General features: G+C 39.6%; 1 protein-coding gene across 1 annotated transcript in view; it reads left to right on the top strand.

Moving 5' to 3' along the window:
• Positions 1-11,808: 11,808 nt before the first annotated feature.
• ADCY1 (adenylate cyclase 1) overlaps positions 11,809-18,895 on the top strand; it is a gene marked incomplete at both ends in the record, with an annotated part of 153,762 nt that continues 146,675 nt past the window's right edge. The window contains one exon of the mRNA XM_084281902.1: positions 11,809-12,477. Coding sequence (XP_084138028.1) covers positions 11,809-12,477 — 669 coding nt within the window. The remainder of the gene's footprint in view (positions 12,478-18,895) is intronic.

Raw genomic sequence — 18,895 nt, 5'->3', positions numbered from 1 at the left:
GTTTAAGGACTAAAAGTGATGAAGCTGGTCTAATCAAATTATGTTAGAAAGGCAATGAATAAGAGGCATTGCAGGTTTTGAGTCCAATTATCTCTAAACTTGAGTTTAACCTGTTAACTCAAAGTACAGTCAAGTGCCTCATCTCAACTGCAGTTTTAACCAAGTGTATCTAAATGAAGATCCAGCTTTTTTTTTTTTTTTTTTGGACTGTAGTAGAATACCTCTAACCTACATTGTAGGTGTTCAAGCTCTTAAATATTTATGAAAATAATACCAGCCAACCTGCTTTGTATTATGACAGACATAATAGCTTGTACTCATTACCATAAATGTATGCATAATATTCCTTGTTTAAAAAAAGGAAAAAAAAAAAAAGTTCCCCTTCAAGATAAATGGGTCTTGAAAATCCATTCAAAAGCTAAGCTGATCCATGTCAAATACTGAATTTTTAGAAGGGCACTGTGTGCAATTGAAATACTATATAAGTGAGAACAAACATGGTATGTAAAAGGGTATGTGAAAGGTTTCACTGAAGTCACAAGGACACAGTAATATGAGACACAAACAAGGATTCTACTGAACCAAAACAAATGCCGTTCAGACACTGTGGCTGAAGAGTATCTTATGCTGTTCACATTTCATTTCTTTTAATTGTTTAATTAATTTAATCATATAAATGATTGAAGATGAAAACAAATTTTTCAAATCAGTGAATTCCATAAGTTACAATATATTTTAAAAGAGAAAAAAAAATACTTTGCGCAAATTGCAAAGGCTATAAAATCATATCGTTGCACTTGATAACTTTTGAAAATCACGCTATGAAATCATTTCCAGACAGAATATTTCAAAGTTTGTGAAGAAGGTCACCTGGGAAAGCAGTCACTTCTTTTATTTCTCTGCTTTTGCACACAAATTTTCACACTCTAGGTCAGATCCCATGAGTGATCCAGGCAACCAACTAAGAACCTGAACAAAAATTACAATATCCAACTGCTGCATAATTCTGGAGTGCCAAGATAACATTTTGCTGTGGTTTAACCCAGCAGGCAGGTAAGTACTACACTGCTGCTTGTTCATTCTTCCCATGTGGGATGGGGGACATAATCAGAAAGGTAAATGTGTGAGAACACATGGGCTGAGAAAGACAGTTTACCGAGTAAAATAAAAGCTTCACGCGCAAAGAAAGTAAAACAAGGAATGTATTCAATACTTCCCAGTGGCAGGCAGTTCAACTACTTCCAGGAAAGCAGGACTTATGCATAATAAATTTCTGGAAAGATGAACACCATTGGTCCAAAGGTCTCCCCTCTTTTCTTTCTTTATCCCAGCTTTTATTGCTGAACATGATATCATATAGTATGAAATATGTCTTTGGTCAGTCTGAGCCATTTGTCCTGGCTGTATCCCCTCCCAGCTTCTTGTGTGTCCCCAGCTTTCTCACTGGCAGGACAGCACAAGTAGAAAAGAAACTCTGTGTAAGCGCTACTCTGCAACAAGTAAAACCATTGGTGTGTTATCACCACTCTTTTCATCAAAAATCTGAAACAGCATTATAGAAGCCTCTACAAAAGAAATTAAGTCTATCTCAGCCAAAACCATGACACATTTCTATACTTTTTTTTTTTTTTTTTTCCCAGTATATTTTCTGGGGACCTGAGGTTCTCACCAGTTTTCTCAGCGCTAGCCCAGTTTTGACAGAGTTGGGAATTTTTCCCTGTCACCCAAGCTGCTTGTATGCCCAGCTAGCATGTTTTAAGTAATTGTTCCTTCCACTGTTCTGCAACTCCATCAGAAGCATGTAATATTGCTAATCCCTACAGGCTCAAATGGATTATAAACTGCAGCTAAAACTTCATAATTTGGAGTCATTAGACACATTTCTTAGGGCAGATCTTGTATTGCCCAGCACGCTTTTACTTTGACAACCAAAATTTTTTGAACAAAACAAAAAAAGCAACATAGCATAGGAAATGGAGGAGACAGTTCCTTCACATAAATAGCATGCCACATGAAATGGGGTTGCACTAGAGTAGTTTGCAGCCCTTTTCCACTCAGATATATCAAGAATGGTATTTGAGCTTCCTGCATCCTAAGGAGATCTCATCTTTTTGGATTATTGCTGCCACCTCTTCCTATGGGGTCCTCAAAATAAGTCCTCTCTGGATCCTGAGGAAGGAAAATAGTTATGGCTGCCAGGTGAGTATTTTGGGTGCTTAGTCAGCAGGCTGTTTGTTTTTAAGTATTCAGTAGCTTGGTGTGCAAGTATAAACAGATTGCACACACTGATCTCAGGAAGCTGTTTGCTGACTGCAGGTGTTGATGAGAATCTCTTTCAAGAAGTACATCAGTCATACAAATATCTAGAATGTGAAGGTCCAAAAGTTACAAGCCAGACATAAGACCCCAGTAGAGCCATCAGACAATAGCCAGTCAAGTTCCCTTCTGTCTGAACTCAGCCCTGTAGTAATAGTTTGTACTGAAATCAGGGGCCCTTTTTTTAGCAGTACAATGATCAGAGTTGACCTTTTTGAGACAAGATTTCGTCATTGGGTATCATGGAGCAATATGTGGGACTAAAGGGTGTAGAAGGTCCCCTGGATTTTGGTGAGTTTGGTTTGGGGCCAAAAGAGTATCTCAGTGCTGGACAAAGATACAAAACCTACTTGCAAAAATGGACACAGGTGGCACCACTGTGATGGTTGTTGAATATTCCTACAGATTTTTTATTTAAATGTTAGTATTGGCTTTCCTTCCCTAACATCTTTTGGATTTTCTTTAGGCAGTCCTTTAGGAAAAACATTCATCCTCTAGCATCACCTGGTACCTTTGCAGCCATCTTGCAGTGACCTTTCTCCCACTTAACTGGAATATTTAAACTTCCCAGACTACCACAGTTGTCAGCCTAAACAGGATTAGGGGAAGAAAAATAGCACTTAACCTCGTTTAAAGAAGTGAGATATATTTCAGACTAGTGGATAAGACCTAATCTATAATAGATGTAGTCAGGCTTGTATATACTAAGTCTGGAGTTAAAAACAACAGTAAGCTCTCCTTAGAGTAATGTGCCTCTGTACCATGAAGTGGTATCAGTGCTGAGGAGAGGAAGCATTCTCAAGGATTAACTGCTAAGGTGTTACAAAAATAGCTGTTCCAAATATACAATTATTTTTTAGGCATGTGGACCTATATTTAAGCTACTGTATTTCTGATTTTTAAAAACGAGATTTGTGAGAAAAAAACACCTATTTTTAAATAAAATCTGAGCATGATTTTTAATGTTTAAAAAAAAATGATTTTCAATTTCACATGTAATCGTAATTTCTAAGGAAACAACCTAATTTTCAAATGTAAATGCGACTGAAAAGCAAACAGGTTTTTGAGCAAGCAAATGAAAACACAAACACGTTAAAAAAGAAAAAAAAAAAAAAAAAAAGGAAAAGAAAAAAGGAAGATTATGCATGAAAGATATGAGGTGTAATATTACCACCTGACTTCATTGCTCTCAACTTATGTCACATAAAGAAAAACGTAAAATATATTTCACTCTTTTGTTTTTAAAAATTATAACAAAACAAAACAAAACAAAAAACCAACCAACCAAACAAACAAAAAAACAACTTTCCTTCTCTACATTTGCAAAAGTGCATGTGCAAACACATACAGGTATTTACAGGAAAACCTGTAATACTAGGAGTTTTCTTAAGACTACTACTTTGGCATCAACTCAGAAAATTATTTTTTTTTCCACTAACCATTATTAACAACAAAAGCACTTTTTTCTTAAAATTTCTTTGAGTATACAATCTCTCTTTCACATCTTCATGCACACAGACACATGCATAGAGTGTAAGCAAGAAGAAAGAATGAGACAAGAAAAGAATTAAGTTGCTTTACTAAGCCGAATTTCCAGTTCATCCATTTATAGTAACAGTAGAGCATAAGCTAAGTAGCATTATGCAGGTTTATGCAAATTGTTTAGGATGAAAAGGGAGGACAAGTGACAAGAAAATAAATATAACATTGAAGGCCACTGGAAATATATGTTGAATGTGAAACAATGTTGAATGTGACTAAAAGAATAGTAAACACAGCACATCATAAAGCTGTCTTTTTATTTTTAACATCCAACATTTGTAACTGTAAAGAGGAGTGTAGCTCCATCTTGAGGGTTTAAACTCAAAATAGATCCAGTAACATCTGTGCTGTTAATTTGACCTAATTAGTTGTTACTACTTGCAGGACTTATGTGAAGAATCTCATTACATAGATAAGATATAAAATAGATGGAGCTTGGGCCTCAGTAGTGATCAAGTGGAATGCAGTCTAATAAACATCCTGTTTCTGGGTGCTCTGCAGTTTACAAGGGGTTGTTGGAGGAGGTGAATCTCTAGTAAGTGTCTCCTCTGACTTAGTCTTCTTTAACAAGATTATCTTTCTATTTGAAAAGCATCACTAGGATTTTTATTTAAATGTCCTACTATATTTGGGGATTGTTTCCTTGTGTTTATTAAAAAAAAAAAATGATACTGTTTTTGTTTACAGTTCAGTGATAAAATACAAGTAGTAATTAGTAGGGAACATACTGTTTATCTATAGCATGCTATGTGTTGAAAGTATTACCAGTTTTTTAGATTAAAAAAAAATAAAATAAAATTAGTAGGAAAAAAAAAGCATTTTTTCCCCTCCAGTGTGAACTGACTACAGTTATTTTACTTTTGTTGTTTTTGTTAAATTCACACTGTCAGTGCACTTTTCCCTCTTTGACAGAAAGCATTGCAAATGAAAATATGCAGGCTTTTATAATCCTTACTCAAGAAAAAACACCAAATGAAATCGGTATGGAGTTCTGCCCAAATCAGAAGTCCAGAAAGAAGCCTCAGGTCTGATACCTGAAGGAGCTATTTACAGAACTGCTAATGAGTGCACTGTGATGGAAAGTTATAGCAGAGCACACTGTGAATAACACCAAGGGTGAAAACTTGACATAAGGAGAACATACACAGATTAAAGAATAAAATAATAATAATAAAGCCATTAAGCAACCAATAAGATTCATTTAAAAAAAGAATTAAATTAAAACAAAAACAAAAAACAAACAAACAAACAAACAAACAAAAAAAAAAAAAACAGTTTGCTAAACTACCGGTTCATAAATAATAATACCATACTTTAGTGTAACTTATCCAATAATACACATGGAGTATAACTTAGAGATGAGTAAAATAGGAGGACACTAAATCTGGTATATATGAATTACTATTTTTATTATTATTTTTTTTTTAATAGAAAGAGATGGATGAAAATAGAGCTAGCAATGAACTGCAGAATTCTGCTGTAATTCTTGTCTTTGTTTTTGCTTACATCTTGTCTTTTCCTTTTAAAGATTCAAAGGGTTACACCAAGAAAAATGCTTGTCCTTTCACACTTACAGCTGCAGTGATTATCACAACTGCCCGTGATTTTATGGAACAGAATCAGAGACATATAATATTGTCACACACTGCCAGAATCCTGATGTTGGCCATTTGCAGAACTCCTAAAAGAGAATGGAATGTCTAACGTGAAAACAAGGAGAATTAAAAAGATTTTCTTCTGGGTGGAATTAATTTTAATGAGTATGATTTCACCTCTCAGGGATTTTTAAGGATGTATTGATTGACTAGATGACCTCCATGATAGAAACTGTTACCTGTTCTGCTATCTACTTGGGAAGATCTTCATTGTTGTATTGCATGGACAAGTACTAAGTCGTTAGGTGAGGAGGGTTGAGTTAGCCTCTCCTCTCTTCTGCGTCCTGGTCTTGAATGAAAATTAAGTTTTGAAGATACCAGTGTGTTGAAATATCTGCCTTACTGAAAGGAAAGTAGCGAAAAAGTCACCAACTCTTGCAGGATAGTGTGATATTTCTAGTTTCCAGACTGCAGTTTAAAGATAAGCTGTCTTCAGAGTTGGTTACTGCACAACTGCACTAATAGAGTATGAAGCTTTAGATGGTAAGCTCTGACAAAAATGCAAGGCAAAGTAACAGACAGCTGCATGGTGTTCAGTAATTTATCTGGCACCTCTGTATAGAGTTGTATTGGACCACAGAGGTGTACCTGAATATACATAGCCAACTGAGAGTAGCTTCATCATACCCTCTTGCTTTCTGTTCTCCACTGAAAAAGACTAAGGTCTAACTTACACATATAAAACGAAGTGATGAAAGGAGGTGGTGTGTGTGCTGTGTAGATCTTGCAAGGTGCTTTATGATTTCTCGTTTTACTCTTAGCATTTTTTTAATGAATATATATCACTGTTGTATACATCTCAGCAAAGTATGCAGAAACTGTTTTGAAGAAGCCTTGAAACCTTTCCTATGTTATTTTCATGCTGTTGCCATCCAGATGCTCATGAAGTAAAAATCCCCAAATTTCCCTGAGGTAACAGGGAGGATGCAGTGGGGAACAGCAAGACAGAAGCATGGCCAGATGGAGTGTGGTATTTGGAGAAGCTTGTAAGAAATGTGGCTTACTAGATACCATGAAAGAAACAGTCAATGAATTTCTCATTGCACCAACCCTCTTTCCTGAAATTTTTCCTATATAATAGTCTTTGGGTGGATCTAATTTTAGATGAAGATTAGATAAATCAGAGTTGATGCAGTACAGACAGAGGAAATGAATGAGTTGTCACAAGCTGGAAAGATCCAGCTGACCTGCTATAAATCCATGCTGGCTGAAAAGCATGTTGCTTGCTCACTGGAAAGAATCATTAGTATTAATATAGAAGTTCAGTAGGTCACAGAAGTCTCATGCTATCCTGGAAGGCTTAGAATAGAAGAGAGAGGTAAAGGACTCAAATGGTCTTAATGCCTGTACTCTCTGCTCAGCAGAGGACTGGAGAAAACTCATCCCCATATTCTGCTGGTAAATTAGCCACTTTAACCCTATTGTTTTCAGCTAAATCTCCTAGTTATTGTACCAGCAGTCCTGTCTGACAAATGACTTAAGGTCGAGCCCTTAGTGTAATTCTCTTCTCATTTTATTTTATTTATTTATTTTTGTTTCCAATAGACTACACAATTAACTAGACTTCAGATAAAATTGCGAATAAAATAGTGTGAGTGCAAAAGGCTGGTCCAAAGGAAATGAAGTGAGCAAAGGTGCTGATTTTAGACCTGGATAGAAGCTAAGATACAAGTTTGTCCTTGAGTGATTAGTGTTATACCCTAAATATATCCTTGAATGTAATTGTTTGTCTCTTAAAATTGATTATTTTGTAAAGAAGCACAGAATGAAACATCTAAAACAGTAATTTATTTGGAGTACACTGTTTGGGTCGAGCACTGTTTCCTAAATGTGAAATTTGTAGGTGTTTTAAGTTTTTCACTTATTGTCACTGGGGAAATTATATTTCAGCTCTAGAAACACTCTGTTGAGATAAATTCAAACTTGTGGCTCAAGTTGTGTATCTGTAGAAGTGGTATGTATCAGAAATATCTGGTTCATTTGTTTTCCAGCAGAATACATAAAAGGAAATCAAACTTTAAAATTATAAATAAAAAAAAAAGGAATAGTTATTATGATGCTAATGAAATCCATTCAAACAGTATTTCAGTAGCCGTATGGAAATCTAATCTATATTTCTTGGATTAGGAATGAGAGTGAGGATGCTGATTCCAAAAAAAATCTCAATGATTTAGAAAATAAACTTTCACTTATTTTTTCCCAAACTTTCCTCAAAATCTAGAAAGAACAATGAGTATATTTCAAAGATCCATGAGAGGAGGAAAAAACTATGTTGAATCTCTACATTTAACCCTGGCCTTTTCTACCATTTTCTGCAGGACCTCTTCTGTTCTGCCCATATCACTGCTTTTCTCTTGCTAGGCACATCTCTCTTTTTTTTTTGTGGTGGCATTAATAAACTGTGCCCGCTAGAATGAGTCTGCAGAAATTTCTCTATAGATTTATGTAGAGTCCTTACTTTTACTGTTAGAGGGGGTGAGAAGGAAAAAAAAAAATATCCCTGTCTTAGATGATAGATCATGTCATTCTGTTACAAGTAGGCAGCACTAACTATGGATAAAAGATGAAGATCTTTGCAATCCTTACACAGAAAAAAATTAACCCAAGACAAAAAATCTAGTGATGTTAAACATTGACCTTCTTAATTCTAAATTTGCCATGAATCTGAAAAGCTCTAGTTCTATAAAAAATATTGCTTCCAAAGGTGATCTCCAGCCAATGCATCAAGCAGTGACTGCCTGAAATTGTGGGATGTGAGAAGAAGAAAAAAAAAAAAAAGTACAGGGTTTAATACAGTAAAACAGAATAGACAGTGAAAAATAAATCATTATTAAATGGATAAGCTATATGCACAAAATAAATTACAATAGACATTCTGAAATTCTGAGTGTAGACCTCTAATTCAAGACTGCTCCTAAGGTCCAGCAAAACAGAGACTTCTGCTCAGTCTGATCTAGATCCATACACTGCCCAACTCTCCATGAAGAAAAGATTTCTACTTCCATTGACTCTAATAACCAAGTCAGCTTGCTTCTCAGGAAAAAGCTGAACAGATAGGTTTTGCAACGCAAGAGGTGATAGATCTGTACTTTAATCACCCTTTCCAGTCAATACTACATTTATTTCCATTGTGGTCTCTGGTTACAAATACAAGGATGTTCAACAGGAAGAGCTGGCTTGGATCTGGCCAATATCCAGAACTTTGAGGGCATTATATATCAAAACCAACCACATATCTTCCTTAGAAATGAGCTAGAAGTGCAGCATAGCCCACAAAGTGTTGTTCATAGTTCACAAAACCTGAACCTGGCTACTGCTATCTGCAGCAGGTAAGTTTAGTTGGAAAACGTAGCACTGTGTCAAATGTACTCCAGAAGTTTTATAGGTGGTTATTTGCTGTAATTATGTTCCTGTTTCAGACACAGGTTCCAAGGTTCCTTCTTTGCATTTGTGCCATCAGGTGGTAAAAAAATGTGTTCTTCACTATGCAGGGTAAGGTGCAGTATTTGCCCTGTGATGTGAAACATCATATAAAAAATGAGAGTTTAATTAATCATTGTGTGACATTTCCATATTCTTGCAATATCTAAATTAGACAAATCTTCAACAGTTCACTGCTGCCCCCTGACCTATTAAAAAAAATGCAGTATGTATATCTCATACATATGAGCCTTTTCTTCTGGATTTACGTACTAACTAACCCAATCTGATGTTGTAACAAGTGTGAAAATAATCTAAATCACATTGGGCCTTGTAGGGAATTACTCATTTTTTCTGTTTTTCCAACAGCAAACTGACAACCAGAAGAAAGCATGGCAACTCTTTCAGTTCCTAGGGCTGGGCAGCTAGGTACCACCTCTAATGCAGTGTAAGATATAAAATACCATTTATCCCTTGGGATACATGAGTTCAGAAGGAACTAGAGGACAAGTGAAAAGATAACAGTATCTCTTAAAAATACATGTGTGGCTGAAGTGAATTTATGCATCAAAATGAACAAAGAAATATATTTTAGTAACTTTCCAAACACACTGGAGACACTGCAAAACAAAGGAAGCTTTATTTTTTACATTTCATTTCAGTTAAACATCTCTTCCTGTCTCCAGGATTTAGGCCAGCAAACCCAGTCCCTTTACTTTCTTCCTGAAGTGAGTTACAGAAATATAAATACTAGCTTTTTTTTTTGGCTTTTTTTTTTTTTTTCCCGTTCTGCAGAATTTAAGGGAATAATTCACAGTGTGAAACTACCTTAAGCAGTGTTGCATGAGCACAAAATGACAATCACTGCCTCAAACGTGAAATATTTATTTTAAATAACATATTAACATATTGCTGTAACATATGAACTCCAGCAATGATGGTTTGTTCCCTTTTCCTGGTGAGGTCTATACAGTTTCAAAAGAACAATGCCATACTGAGTCTGGAAGGCTCAGACTACAACAAAATACTAAAATAATAGTGTAAAAACTATATTAATTTATCTCATGTATTGGAGATATTATTTAATGTTACTTTACTTTCCTGAAATAAAATATCATTAACCTTCATAGCTGTAACAAATTTTAAAGAAATCTGTCTGCTGTTGATCTTAAGGCTCTTTGGCTTAAATCAGGAACCAGAATTTGACACTACTGACACAAACCCAGCAATTAGAACTTCAACATATCTGTGATGGTAGGCTTCGGTTCTAGAAAGTATTCCTACAGTACCTTTGAAAAGCCATATGTTAATCACCTATGAAAATTTCCAGTTTTGATGTTTTCCTTACCCTGTTTCTTAGAAATGCTTAGACCAAAACCAACACAAACATTGTAATTCTTTCTCCAGTCGTTGATGACCATGGAGTCAGCCTCTTGATCTCCAAATTAGATGCAATGGTATTCTTTGCTGGCAATTTGCTAATAGTGATATATAGTAGTGGTGTTATAGGCAGTGCTGAATGTTCTTTCAAAACAACGTACAGATTCCCTACTCAAGTTCTTGATGAAGCACAGAGTGCAGTTCTGTGCAGGATGATAATTAACTCCTGTCACAAGAGTAGCCCTCCACAACCACTGACTGATTTGTATTTCCAGACACGCAGAAGTGCTCACAGAAATGTGCTTTCCTGAAAATTTTCTTATGCACTGCACTTCTCCAAGTATTTCAGAGTCTAGAAGGCAAAAATCATAAAATCAGCATGTTTATTCAGGCAGATAAGTATTCATTTCTCACAGGAAGAAGGACTCACCCCTCTTTGTATCTAATATATTTATATATTTATACCCAATATATTTATATATTTATATCTAATACATTTATTCGTGCATATTTCTATTTTTTTCGTCGATAGATTTTCTACATTTGCACGTATTTCAGTAGATGTGACGGTGGGCGGGAAACACGAGGCCGGCAGACAGCAAGCCGCAGCTCCAAGGCTTACCCTCGGCGCCCCGCGGGTGCGGGTGCTCGGCGCTGCGCAGGGCGCGGGCCGTCCCCCCCGCAGCTCCCCTGCCGCGAATGCCCGGCGGGGGCCGTGCCCGGCTCCCCGGGCGAGCGGCGCGCAGGCGCCTCTCACTCCCCAGCTCCGGTGAGATGCTCTCGGACGTGCGAAGAGGATCGCCCTGCCTTTCCCTCCTGTCTTCTGCTTTCTCTCCGGCACCGCTGCCCCACTTTTCCTGCGTTTAGCCTGATCTCCTGGCTGGGTTTCATTTTTAATCCGCCTTTTTTATTTATTTATTTATTTATTTTTTTCCCAGTGTTGCCCACCCCCGGGAGCCCGTTTAGCACCCACTCTCCGCAGCTCTTGCTCCTCCATGTAGCTGTATCTAAAGGGAGACCCGCCTGTTGATTATTCCACGCACCCTCTGCCCTTCCCCCCCTCTGCCACCCCTCCCCCCGCTTGATTTCAAACCTTTGGATGGTATTTTTGTGTCATTAGGAGATTAACATCCCTGGAACACCAGGGGAGGAAGGAGGAGGTGGAGGTGGAGGAGGGTGGAGGGGGAGAGAGAGACAGCAGGCAGGAAGGTTGTCATATTGACACGAGTGAGGCTCTCCTCCCGCCGTCCCAGCCATCCTCGGCTTCTCGGTGGCAGCGGAGGGGGGCGTTTGCAGGCGCCGCTGGTTGCGGACGGCGGCAGGCAGGCGGGCTGTGCCCGGTGCCCGGTGCCCGCGTCCGCGGAGCTGCGGCGGCAGGGGCCGCCGGCGGGCGTGCGGCCGCGGCTCCTGCTCGCGGCCCCCCTCTCTTTTATGAGCAGCGAGGCGGAGGAGCGGCAGCCGGGGACGCCAGGAGGAGCATTTTTCACGGGTGTTTATGAATGGCACTGATATGGAGGAAATACCGTTTCAGAAAGTCAAGACCAAGAGGAAGAAGTGCTGCCACTGCTGCTGCTCCCCGCCTGCTGCCGCGGCGGCGGGAGCGGGAGCCGGGCTGGGGGACCCCCCTCCCTTGCTGCTGCTGGATGCCATCGCCTGCGAGGACGAGTTCGACTGCAAGGAGCTGGAGGCTCTCTTCCAGAGCTATAACCTGAAGCTGGAGCAGACGTCTACCCTCAAGGCGCTGGCCGTCCTCATCGTGCTCACCGCCAGCCTGGCCCTTGTGGAGCTGCTCTCCGGACCCAGCCTGACCATATCCAAAGGCTCGCACCCGGTGCACTGCATCATCTTCCTCTCTCTCTTCATCGTCACCAATGTCAAGTACCTGCAGGTCACCCAGCTGCAGCAGATCGTCAAGCTCACCTTGCTCTTCAGCTTCACCTTCTCCTTCCTCTGCTGCCCCTTCTCACTCGGCGCCTATGGCATGGAGCCCCCCAGCGCCCCCGAGCAGGGCATGTGGCAGCTCATGCTGGTCACCTTCGTCTCCTACTCCCTGCTACCCGTCCGGACCCTGCTAGCTATCGTCTTCGGGCTGGTGGTGTCCGTCTCCCACCTCATCGTCACCGCCACCTCCGTCAGCACCAAGAGGCAGCGGCTCTGGAGGACGGTGAGAGAGGCCGGGCCGGGCCGGGCACTGCAGCACAGCCCAGCCGCGCGGTGCGTGCCCGGCGGGCGGGAGGGGAGGCGCGGAGCAGCGCGGTGCCCGCCGCGGTGCCCTCCCGGTACGGCCAGCCGGGGCGGCGGCAGCGCCCGGCGGTCACCGGGGAGTGCCCGGTGTGTCCCTGGCCGGGAAGGGGGGCGTACGCAGCCCGGCTTCGGCGGTGCTTGTAGTTCCCAAAAAGTTTCCGGGAGACCGGGGGCTCAGGGTGACTCCCGGGGGAACAGGACTCTCGGCTTTGTCGGTCGAAGGAAAACGGGAGCGCTAAGGAAGGGGAGGCATCCAAGCGATTACACGCTGGGGCAGGTCCAGGGGCACCGCATGCACAGTCAGTGCAAATCCAGCACGTATAAGACCGCTTGATTCACTACGAATTTGGCATAGACAATAAGCTGCGTGTACTAACAACGCTTTGTGTTGATTCGTATTCTTGCTATCCGTCTCAGCCTTTGACCCTTCGTGCCCGTAGCCCATCTCAAGAGGATTCTGCGGAAAAACTCAAAGGGGAAGCCCACCTCGTTGCTCTCCCAGGGAGCACGGCATTCCCACTTCAGTTTTCCTATGGCATTTGCTGCCCCCTATCCACAGGCATTACCTGGTATGCCAGTGAACTTCCTAGCAGTTCCTTTTCCTCTCTGCATTAATCCAGAAAAACCTCCCTCTGCAGCAAGCATCGTTGGAAACGTGCTGCTGCACTCCTCCCCCTCCCCCAAATAGCTATTTATAGCCCTGCAGGGCTTTCTCCGGCTCTCATGGCCTGATGGACCACACTGGCAGAAGGAGGAGGATGAGGGGATGAGTGTAAGGGGAACGCTAGGGCTGGGAGTCAGGATTTGCTGCTTCAGGCTCCATTATATGGTGCCTCTGAACCACTGGGAAAGAGAAATACAGAATTTTTGTGTCCTCCCTGGTATCGCATTGATCATGTTTGCCCTCAGGAGAAGCACATAGGTTCTGGGGTCTAAACTGGTGTTAACTAACAATTTAATGAATAATTTAAGTACTTAGTACGTTGCTTCTGATGAATTCTGGCTTTATTCTCCATGGCCTTGTAAAAACTGTGCTGCAATGCTAAGACACACACAGTTGGTGCAGGCATAAACATAAGCAGACTTGTACACCTTTGTGCCCAGAAGAGTAAATTTCTTCTCCCTTCTTACATGCACACATGCCCCATAGTGACATACATACGCATACTGGACATACATAAGGACAATTAAAAGACTGGGATACTGAGACATACAGGATTATTCATGGCTTCATGCTGCTGAGCTGGTGGACAAAATAAATTGTATATTTTGAAAGGGAAGAGAGAGATAAGCTGAGCTTTATGATTTACCCAGATAATCTGATGGTCTATTTTTAAATGCGTGATTTAGAGTTTCCACGAAAGGGAGAGCTGATGAAATGCAGAACACAAAGAGGAGCCTTTTCTAAAAGCATCCAAAAGGGTACCAAAAATGTTAGAATATATCTCTTCAGGTAGGGCTGGAGATAGCTCTTTTTGCTAGAGTACCAATTAGATCTTGTGGGATTCCAGGCTATCCTGTCTGCCCTGACACAGAGACATATTTTACTTGATGGCAAGTAAAGCTCAGTGTGCCTGTTTCTAGAGGAACAATGTAAAGAAGCTGACAATAATGTCACTAAGATACCTGACCAGGGGCTTGAAGATGAACAATTTTAAGGAGAGGAAATCTGCTAACGGTCTTTCTTCACACTAGTTTAATTCAGCTTTTCAACAGGCAAGTAGCTGGCTTAGAAATACATAGAATCATTTGACTAGCAGCTGATGTAACACATGTACATTTCTTCTTCAGCACCCTCTCCCTTCAGCCAAAGTAATTTCAGTAATTTGTGTGCAGTTCCCTGAACAACTATGCTTTGCTGATAACAGGAGGCAGAAACCTGCTCAGAGTCAAGGGAAATAACTGGTCTGTGAACTTCCATTGCACAGAAACGTATGTTGATATGTTGCATATTTGCAAGCAAAATGTCTTCTGATTTGAAGACTAACCCTGTGTGTAGAAGGGACCCTTCTCTTATATAAAAGTTGTTCCTTCTTTTCCAAAGCACAATTTTAAAATTGAGAAAAATAAAGCCTTGTAAAAGCCACATCATCTGAATTTTATTTGCCCAGTCTGACAGTAGCCCAGTCTATTTTGTTAAGGGTAGAATGGATGCTGTCTCTCAGTCTGAATCTTCTTACCATCATTGTTTTTCATCATGAACATCCTGGTGCACGAAGACACTGCATGCAGTCAGCCTGTCAAGGAGACAGGATTGCTCTACGCAGAGCTGCATCAGTGTGAATCTCTGTGCTTTATCTCCCAGCCCCAAAACTTAAACGAAAGGGTGAATTTCAATTGTTAAATTGGAATGTACTGTATCCAAAAAGCAGAAGCACCAGCACCAGCCACTGAGACCAGTTTTCTCTTAAAGGAGTCAGAGAATAATAGAACATCCTGAGTTGGAAGGGACCCACAAGGTTCATTGAGTCCAACTCCTGGCACCACACAGGTCTACCCAAAATTCAGACCATATGACTAAGAACATAGTCCAAACCCTTCTTAAACTCTGACAGGCTTGGTGCTGTGACCTAGAAGCTTTTGATTTTTGGATAGTTCAGGCAGGAAATGAATTTAAATGTCATTTAACCTGAGGTTTGAAAAATGCAGATCTAGTAACATCCATTGAAGTTTCTAGCAAATTGTCAGCAAGACCAGGTGCTTCATGGTGCTTCAAGTTCAGCCTATTAAAACATGGACGTACATTATGTTCTGAAGTGGGTTTTGGGGTGAACATATTTTCTTCCATGCTCTATGAGGAATCTCTATACGCAAATCTTCGAATGCCAAAATCCTCACTGACTCCAGTAGTGCTGAATCAGACCCTGAGTGCGTCCCATGGCATGTGTAAAATTTGCATTCATATAAATGTACAAACACTTCAGCACATGAAAATCAATAGCTCAGCTCATTGCGGGAGTAGTTTGTTATGAGGTCTACACCATAAAGCACATTTACTTCAAGTGTGATAGTTTTCTGACAGCATAGTGTTGTCTCCTGATGGTCTGTGCAGATCACAGGCTCAATTCTTCTAGCTCTTGCCACCATTAGATATCATGTCACATCAGAGCTAAGACACAGGAACGTGAAAAAGTGAGAGGAGAGGAGGAACACAAGTGTAGGAAGGCAAAGGAAGTTGGGGGGGGGGGGGGGGGGGCAACATGGCAGAACCCGAACTTCATCTTTCCAGTCAGTGGCTGGATTTTACCCAAATTGAAGATTCCAGTCTGCCAATCTGTACTTCTGATTTCCTAAGGGAAATGTAATAATGGATAACATATATATACATACATATATATATATATATATATATAAAAAAGTAGAATATTAATCACATATAAAGTATTACAGGCAACCTTGACCACATTCATGGCAAAAGGCATACTGACTTCACAGCTGTTTTTGTATATCTGGTTTGACATTGTGATAAGGATTTAAATAGCATATATGAATGATAGCATTTTGATTATGTTAGTTGGACTCTTTCACTTGCTTTGGAGTCATGGAACAAGATGTTCATGCCATATCTTTTCTTGAGGAAAAATGTGAGGAAGCATCCACAGCAGGCTGAACCTAGAGATGAAGGTTTAATGACTTCTCATCTCATTTTTTTTTTGGTTGATTTTTTTTCCCCCTGCAGCTGGCAGATGTACGTTAGGTGCCTCAGAGCAGTTACAGAAATAAAAAACCCTGCACCAAGAAGCTTAGTCCATTTTTTTGTTGTGATACAGAGAGTGGGTGTTAGAGAGATTAAGGGCAGATAGGGTGAGGAAGGCAGAGGCTGCTCACAGAAATTACTCAGCTGTGGCATGTGCACAGTTTCATGACTTACTGTTAAATAACTGCTTTTCATCACTAAATATTTTGTTCCTTCTTCTTTAAAAATAAAACGTATGGTTGTTTCCAGAAAATTCAGAAGCAAATTTTACCAACAGTGCCCTCACACATCACTATATTCATAAAAGAGCAAATCTTTTGAGAAAACCAAAGTTGCAACTTGAGTAATAAAGAGCAGAAGAAAGAAAAGTGCTATCATAAATTAGTGAAATTATATTGTTTCCAGCAGTGTGGAGAAATGAAAGTTGCAGTATTTTTGTCTGTATTTAAAACTGGTTTCATGCTTTCATTTATCTACTTTTATGATTAGAGCAAATTCATTGTTGATTTCAGCAACAAATTATGATTTCAGCAAATTCAGCAACAAATTAATAATGGGGAATAGGCAAACTATGAAAAGTGTGACATGAAGGAAACTGGTAGTGATTATTTAAAGTAATTAAAGTACTGAAAATTTCATTTGGTATCTTAACTCTTTGCAGGTTGGTGTGATAGTAATGTGGAATATCATGAGGAATTATCATATCACTGGATAGTTAATCATTTTTGATAGTATTTAAAATGTAATTAAGGAACACATAACTGACAGAACTATTAATCTCCACACCTCTGTTTCTCACACAGAAGGCTGAGACTCGCAGCCTAATAAAAAGGGCTGCAAATGTAAGACAGCTCAGCTCCATTTCATTGTCTTTGTTATTCTGTGCAAAGCACAGGTTTTCTGCTGCATGCATAAGAAGTATTACTGAGGTACTGTATGAGTTCATTTTACAGTGCTTTCCAAATATTAGTATCAAGACTATCTCTAATTTTGCAAATATATCTATGCACTGGTAATCTGTTTAAATGCACTGTTTTCCTGTCTCTCCAAAGATTGGGACCACTGTTCTTAGACACTGTTAAAAGGACTTAATCTGTTTTGTCGGTTTGTGAGTCTACACTCATGAAGCTTAGCTCTAAGTCTCCATTTGCAAAAGCTGTATTCTCCAGCACAATCATATAGTGAAGAATTGAGCTTGGTTACTGTTAATAATGATTTTTCCTTCTCTTGGGAAAAAGGTATCATACCTAAGCTAGGGAGAAATTGTCTTTCTCACAAAGTTTTTTACACGCCCCTGAAGTTGTCTTTTGAAGTTGACTTAGTGTCACTGATCCTCTGTAAATGCAATATTACCTAAAGATCTCAAAGAAATTCTTATCATAGGAAAATCTCATGTGCTGTCCTGCTTTTTTGTTTGTTTGTTTTTTTTTCCCTTGTGTATGATAGTTGCTGCCATTCCACTTGTAAAAAAATTCAAACACTAAAAAATTAGAGTTACAACTACTTTGTACAAGACAATTGTAAACCCTTTTTTGTAGGGTTTTGAATTAAAAACCAACCAACCAAACAACAACAACAACAACAAAACACCATCTAAACCTGATATATAATGCACTACTGTGTTACAGTAAACTTACTGTAGGACTGTTCCTAAATGAAATTATTTTATTGAATGATTACAAACCTAGAAACATACATGGATTTTTTTGTTGTTGTTTTGTTATTGCAGCTAAGGGGTTCAAGAGCGAAGCTGAAGCTGTACGAGGGAAAGGCCTTTTCTTATTTAGAGTCATAGTTCAAATGTAGGTAGTAAAGGTTCAAGTTTCTTTACCGTTTGAAAGCATTTTGATGGCCTAACAAAGCGATTGTTTACAATAGTCAGGTTTCTGAGGTGTAACCACAAAGTTTTTTTTATATAGCATCACTGTTGGTAACACATAACTCAGTAGCAAATTTAAAAGTTTTTCTTGTAGTTGGAAGGCAAACACAAGTGCTGTATTGATTAAGATTGCTTATAAGGTAATGTGTATGACTTTTGTGGAATTATAATGAAAGTTTGTAGGGCCTATGCGTCAATGGTATTAAGATGTATAACAATAGAATGGGAGGAAAACCTGCATCCACAGTATGACAGAGTTTGCTGCCATATTTGAATTTTAACACGATGGGTACGTACTGTGATTCTTACTGTGGCAAAAATCACACTCAGCCTAAATCAGTCCCAAGGGAGAAAAAAGGACTTTGACTTGTTGGCAAAAGACAGCAATGCTACATATAAGTAGACAATGGCTATAGTATAATTTCATTCTTTGGTGTATTGCAATGAATGCAAAGTATTTTGAGGGTCTTTCTTTCTTTAGTAAAAGGGGGTAAGTCTTCTGGAAACTGCTGTGTTTGGTGGTTTAAAAGCTGACATAGAGCAACCTATCTTGAGAGTAACTTAAGAAGAGAAAGCCCTAGTGGTCAGTTTATTCCTCCCTTTAATATCTGGAGATCTCACAGCTGTTTTCAGAAATGATTAAACTATCTTAGTTATGGAAAGTTTAGTGGGATCATTGTAGATGTCAAGGTCAATCTGTGGCTTTGGCATATTGCTGTAGGTGTTGTTTGGTATTATCGGAGTTTAGACCGAGCAGTTTTT

Source organism: Netta rufina, assembly GCF_964035555.1.
Source record: "Netta rufina genome assembly, chromosome: 2".
NCBI lineage: Eukaryota > Metazoa > Chordata > Aves > Anseriformes > Anatidae > Netta > Netta rufina.
Note: the sequence above shows the minus strand (reverse complement) of the source record. Positions and strands in the feature narration are given on the sequence as shown.